The sequence below is a fragment of the Charadrius vociferus genome, unplaced genomic scaffold (genome assembly GCF_000708025.1).
Source record: "Charadrius vociferus isolate BGI_N301 unplaced genomic scaffold, ASM70802v2 scaffold90, whole genome shotgun sequence".
Lineage (NCBI taxonomy): Eukaryota > Metazoa > Chordata > Aves > Charadriiformes > Charadriidae > Charadrius > Charadrius vociferus.
In genome coordinates this window covers 12,464,652-12,471,141 of record NW_009647222.1, presented here as the reverse complement: position 1 = coordinate 12,471,141, position 6,490 = coordinate 12,464,652, and the positions used below count along the sequence as shown (strand labels likewise).

Here is a 6,490-nt window from a genome sequence, read left to right as displayed (position 1 = left end):
CTGCTGAAATGTCCTTCAGCCTTAACTTAATTTAGCAATGGTTTTAATTTTGGAATATCTAAATAATTTAACACCCAAAACTAATCAAAGTCAGCAGGTTTTTGCCAGCTTCAGCAGAATAAACAAATGCAAGACTTGTAGACACACCCTTGCATAGGGGTGACAAGCCAAATAAGAAAGGCAAATTTTCTGGTGAAGTTTAATTTGGGGGTGAGAGGGTGGAGGCTGCTTACCTCAAAAGCATGAAGTTTTCCAAAAAGATTATGTAGGGCTATGTTTGTAAGTTATCGATCCTCTTCAGATTTTTTGAAAAGTTCATGAAAGATGTCAGTTAGGTTCACCTTTCACTATACGGAGACTATGCAGTTTCTTTCTGAAAAAAATAATAAATTGGAAAAAAAATAAGAGTCGTGAACTCTGGAGGTCTGGGACCAATAGAAGGCAAGAACTTTGAAGCAGAAGGGTGGTAGCTGGAAATGCTTTAAAGTCACTGTCTTACACTAGCTGGTATCCTTTCTGTCTGTTGGCAGAGTTCCCTTCCCATTTATTTTTCATCCTTACGTTATGTCCCCCAAGTGTGATGGCAGTGATGGTGGAGAAGAATGAGCCAAGAATTTCAAGTTCGGTCTGGCCTCACTTTGCCTTTGTTTTTATCTGTTCAGCTGCAGCTTTAGGAATTAGTGGTGATGCATTTCTTTTGTAGAGTGCTAAATGTGCTGGGTTTTCACTATCCAAACTGAACTTAGAGTTGTCAAGAAAGCAGAGGAAAGGCAGAAGCTGACCCTGAATCTTGAACATGGAGACATTTTGGATTTATTGGTCAAACTTACTACTAAGTCTTATGAACTGCAACTGACTTACATGATTGCTATTACAACAAACCATCAGGACTAAATGTCTATGTCTGATTAAAGGTGTTGGTGGGGCAACCGGACCTGGGTGTCTCCTTACTTTATGATAGTATTTTGGCTGCCTCCTTTTATTAAGCAGTAGTTTGATGTGGTGCATCCATAGCGAATAAAATTGCTCATACTGGATCAGATTAAATGCTCTTCTGTGGGTTTTTTTTCTTTCCTTTGTAGAGCCTCACTGTTGTGACAAGTCCAGTTCCCAATCAGAACCTAGATATGCAACCTTATGACCTGAGCATTGACATTTACAGCCGCTACATCTACTGGACCTGTGAAGCTACTAATGTGATCAATGTGACACGCCTGGATGGGAGACCCATGGGAGTGGTGCTCAAAGGAGATCAAGATAGGCCTAGGGCCATTGTGGTGAATCCAGAGAAAGGGTATGTAGCTGAAAGAGTGATGTGGAGAAATTCAGGGTGAAGGTCTTGAGAACCAAACTGTTTTCTTGCTGCTGGTTGGTTTCTGTTTGTCAGAATAAAAACATCTTTGATATTTGTTAAGATATCTTGGTCATGTAGCAAAAATGTGGAAAGATCAAATAAACTTTTTTCCTTCTAATCATTCCTATTCCAGATACATGTATTTCACCAACCTACAGGAAAGGTCTCCTAAAATTGAGAGAGCAGCATTGGATGGAACTGAACGGGAGGTCCTTTTTTTCAGTGGTTTGAGCAAGCCCATAGCCTTAGCTATTGACAGCCAGCTAGGCAAGTTGTTCTGGGCTGATTCAGACCTGCGGAGAATTGAAAGCAGTGACCTTTCAGGTAGAGTAGCACTTTAATTCAGTGATTCATTTGTGGGGTGTGGGTGTGGGGGAATGCAGAGAAAGGTGTCGTCTTTTCCTTCCTACTATAAACAATCTGTACTGTGATTCTAATCGCTCCCTAAGTTCCCAGCCAGGGAATGTGCATGATTCATGCAGCATGCCTTTACAGTCTCATGCCTCTATCTATGATTTGCATTATTAATTGCTACACATGCTATTTACTTCAGTTTCTCACTGCAAGACCTTTGTGTGGTTTCCCAAAGTCAGTTCACAAATAAATTTGCAGCAGTTTGGGAAAGGGGAGGGAGAGGGTTGTTTTTAAAGGCATTGGTTTTGGTGCAGTAAACTGCCAATCAGATGAAAGTTTCGCGTTAGCGGAAAAGTCTTTGCTGCAGAGTTAAGTGACCTGCACACCTGCTGCTTTATGTACCTGTCATTTAGGGTGAAATGATGTGAGAAGGATAAAGCAGATCTAACATCTCTCTGTTCTCAAAAGGCAAAAACCTCCCTCTTCCAGCTATGGAATTCTCTTTGTTTGCTCCCTAAGGTTGGTTATGCTGCTTGTCTGACCTCCTCTGTGAGGAGCTCACTTAACCACATAAGCAAAACAATAACCTAACAACAATATACAGAAAAAGAGAAATAGAGAACAGTATTCTGTTGGTTTGGAAAGAAGAGTACAGCGAGCAACCAGAACTGGACCAAGAGAAGAGGCAAAATCATGCGGTCTGATTGAGTGAGAGAGATGTCTCTTATTTACTAGCCAGATCCAGCAAGCTGCTGGATCAGCTCAGCTGCCTTGTGGTAGTAATTTCTTGTGATACAAGCTGGGCTGGATGTTGCTGATGGGAGTGCCAGGACGTTCTGAGCACATGCATACCCATCTCTCTTTGGTGATGGGCTATAAGCCCCCCTCGCTCTGCTGCTAGTGGAGGGCAGTGGCAGAATTTCTCATTCCTCTGAAGTAAGTCCATCGCTGGTTTGAATAGCACATATCCTTGTACTTCAGCTGAGTATTATTTTACTATCAGAAGCATAAGTACATGCATAAGGAAATAAGGACACGCTTTGCAATCTGTGAGCGAGTTTGAAAATTTAATGAGTATGGTGTCTTTCACTGATGACATGATTCACCTTCATTTAAAGTAGCAGCATGTAATTCCACTCATACCAGTATGATTTTCAGCCTTTTATTAAGCTGCTAGAATAAGCTTTTGTTTTGGAAAACATTTCAGGTTTTTTAGATGATTGGAATTGAGGCTCAGCAAGATAGTTATTTTTTTTCAGTGATTAACATGGTGTGTCACTGGAAGATTCAGGATTGCTAATGAACTGCGATATCCTGACTGTCTACTATTTTAAAAAACAGGACATAAGTTGAGTTAGTGAATCATTTTTTTTTTTAAAAAAAAAGTGGTATGGTGTATCTCGGTATGTTCTAGGCTATCCCAGATCCAGGGTCTGCACATGTAAAGTAATTGGCAGCAGCAGAATATCAGATGTGCTTTGTTTCTCTCTTTGTTATCTGCCAGGAATTAGGACACCAGAGGAGGAGATGGGTCTGATTTCTAATCTAGTCTGTTTTTAATGATTCTGTATTTTTTAAAAAAGGTGTGACTGTTAATCACCAATGCTGTGTAGTAAAAGCTCGCCATATTTTTGAAGACCACGAAGCAAAAATCATTCCAAAACCTCCCTTGCTTTTTGGCATTTGCATGACAAATAGATTGCTATAATCACCACGATAAATTGCGAACTGCTGAGATGCATTCCTAAGCACAGGAATGCTGATTAATAGGCTCTTTTGACCGGCAGAGTAATTTTTCTGCATGTTAGCTTCTTAAAACATGCACAGTCTCTTGCTCTGTCAACTCTGTAGATGCCAGTACCCATAAAGAGAAGGAGGGCTAGAATGCCTTTTATGTGATGCAGTCCTTCTCTTCCTCTGTCCTTCAGGCATGCAGTTAGGACTCGGTTATGCTGCTCAAATGGGAGATCCTATTGAAGCTAACCAGATTCTTCACATGATTAAGGGGTTGTTTATGAAAAGATGACTGGAATTAGCTCCCTACCATGGAAACTATTTGGAAATTAGTCCTTCTATTCCAGAATAATTAGTGTGATTTGGAAATGTCTAATGATTCTGGAATTAAGTAATTTTTATTTGGAAATAGAATGAGCTATGGCTGTGTTGGGATTTTTTTATTTATTTGTTTGTTTTTAAGTCTTTTTGTAAAAGGTATTGCTGGAAAGAGAATGGTCATGCCAGGAGACAAAGCTCCTCTTAATCACATCTCCCTTTCATCTGACATTCCCAATAAAGGGGACTAGCACCCTGATGAGTCAGCTTTGGATTTTATTGTTGGTTTATGGAAGGAGGAATTTCAGTGTCTCTGTTTAGTCAGAAATAGTCAGTTACACTTGGTCACAAATATTAAAAAGAAAGATTAAGACATTAAGGGAGTGAAAATTTTAAGCTTCAGAGTTTTAGGAGCATAGTCCAAAATGCTATACTGATTGACATGGGCATGGCAGAGCAGGGCATGTACAGACTCCATTTGGGTAGGTCAAGGTCTTAGTTTTAACTATGTTCCATGCTGTCATCTTTGTGTTTTCCCCTGTTCCCAGCTTAGCTTTTCTTCTTAAGTTGTAGGTTGCTGTTTTGTACTTTTCATGTTCATGGGGGTTAATAGACGGCTGCAGTTATTTAGTTTGACTTACATCACTCAGTCTATTCGTTCCTACATCAGTCTGGGTATAGCCTCTTTCAGAATCCATCAATGTCTTTTCTTAATCAGATCATTGCTGGCGTTGTTCCAAAATGGTGGGCGAGAGCCCAATCTAGCTGAGGATTAATATTTGAATTTCCGTGTTCTGCTTTAGATATTACCACTTGCTAAATGTTTGGAAGGTTCTTGTCTTCTGAACTCTGTATGCACTTAGTAAAAAGGAGATAAAACCACTTTTCATAGCCAAATTTGTTTGTAAGTCATCATCACTGGCATACTGTTAATTAAATTCTCAACAAGCCAAAAAACATTCTTGCTGCTAAACAAAGCAGAGGGATAGAACTTGTTCAAATTATAAAATCATTAAATATATGTCTTTCGTCCCATAATAGTATCTTGTGTGGGTATGGCAGAGGTATTTTTCTGTGGTATTCAGTTGTGCTAGTATATTTTTACAGGACAAAATATAAAAACTTCTTGGCAGCTGTTTTGTGGGTGAACATATGCAAAGCTACTGCCCACTGTAGCAAAAGTGAAAAATAAGCATAGCAGTGAGCCCAGATATCTGAAATACCAGGATTTATATGTAAATTTTCAAGCTGTGGCCTAATTTTGGACTGTGTGATATTGTTTCAGCATTTCAAAATTGAAGCAGATTCCTTATGTTTGTGAGTAGTTTTATGCTCAGAATCTGATAAGCCTCAATGAATATTTTAGCGTTAATGACCATGTCGTGTCATGTAAAATAAGCAAAGCATGGATTAAACCTCACTCTTGAGCTCTCAGGTGTTGAATAACATATTTTCCTTCTGTGTATGAGTTAGTCTTCACTGTCTTTGGACAGTCTTTGATGATACCTTCAAAACAGCTGCAGACTGTTTTCTGCTTATGTGTAGTGTTAACTGTGAAGTGTGGCAGTTGCTCTTGACTATATGTAATGCCAGGTAATCTAGCATAGAAGTCAACAAATACTCTTCAGAAGTGTAAGGCTAAAGCCTCTTGGCTGCTACCAATGATTGCTGAAGGAACTGAGGAAAGTAAGTCTTCACTAGAAGAAAGGAGCGTTCCCAATTTAGCAAGAAAACCTTAGTGAAGATAGTGTATTTGAAACAGAAGAATATGAGGAAGTCAGAAGTCAAGTATTTACCTTAATCTCATAATTCGTGTGAAAAGTACTTTGTCTTCACTTGGATTTTATCTTGTATTGGTTAACTCAAGCTAATAATCCGTCGTCTTATTCCCTGTTGTATGCCAAGACAAAACAGTTAATCTCTCCAAAAAGGGAAAGAAGAATGAAAGGAATTACCAATTCCCATCATATCGATAAAAGACTAGATAGGCTCATGAGAGCGCATCCCCCAACTCCAGATGCTTCTTAAATACAGTAAATATATTTGAAGGACAAAAACTGTTTTCTTGATGAAAGTAGGAAAAATAATTTCATAATCTTTCTGCAAAATGCATCAGTCTTGCATCAGAGGACCCAGGGTTGCTTCTTTTTTTATAGTAGGCTTATCTGGTAGGGGAAAAGTAGTGGAAAATAGTGGTATGAGTAGTGTAGAAAATGTTTGTGACAGTATTTCAGTTGATTCTAGTTGAGCTAAACCACTCTTCCCCTTCTGCAGGTGCTAACCGGATCGTTTTAGAAGACTCTAATATCTTGCAGCCTGTGGGACTAACTGTATTTGAAAACTGGCTGTATTGGATTGACAGGCAACAGCAGATGATTGAAAAGATTGATATGACCGGTCGAGAAGGACGTACAAAGGTCCAGGCTCGTATTGCACAACTCAGTGACATCCATGCTGTGAAAGAGCTCAACATTCAGGAGTACAGTAAGTGCAATCCCTGTTTGCAAGTGCAAACAGGGCCCATGGGGCTCGAGGCAAGGAGTGGCCGCAGAGAGATGAGCCTGTTTTGCCTTGTTGGTGATCGACATCAGTGCAGATCGAAGGGGCCAGAAGTTGGTATCGTTTTGTGTCTGTACATCACCAGAGTGCAATTAAGTTTGTTTCCTTCAGGCAGTTGGCAGCGGACTGGAAATCTATCGCAAACACAGCATCACATTTTGTTGCCGATGA

The 6,490-nt window shown here is 39.7% G+C and overlaps 1 protein-coding gene across 4 annotated transcripts in view; it reads left to right on the top strand.

The window, feature by feature from the left end:
• The window catches only part of LRP6 (low density lipoprotein receptor-related protein 6), a 105,579-nt gene that overhangs the window by 87,031 nt on the left and 12,058 nt on the right, over positions 1-6,490 (top strand). For all 4 annotated transcript variants that reach the window (XM_009879731.1, XM_009879729.1, XM_009879730.1 and 1 more), the window contains 3 exons: positions 1,083-1,294; positions 1,488-1,678; positions 6,035-6,244. In XM_009879731.1, the coding sequence (XP_009878033.1) occupies positions 1,083-1,294; positions 1,488-1,678; positions 6,035-6,244 (613 nt within the window). The remainder of the gene's footprint in view (positions 1-1,082; positions 1,295-1,487; positions 1,679-6,034; positions 6,245-6,490) is intronic.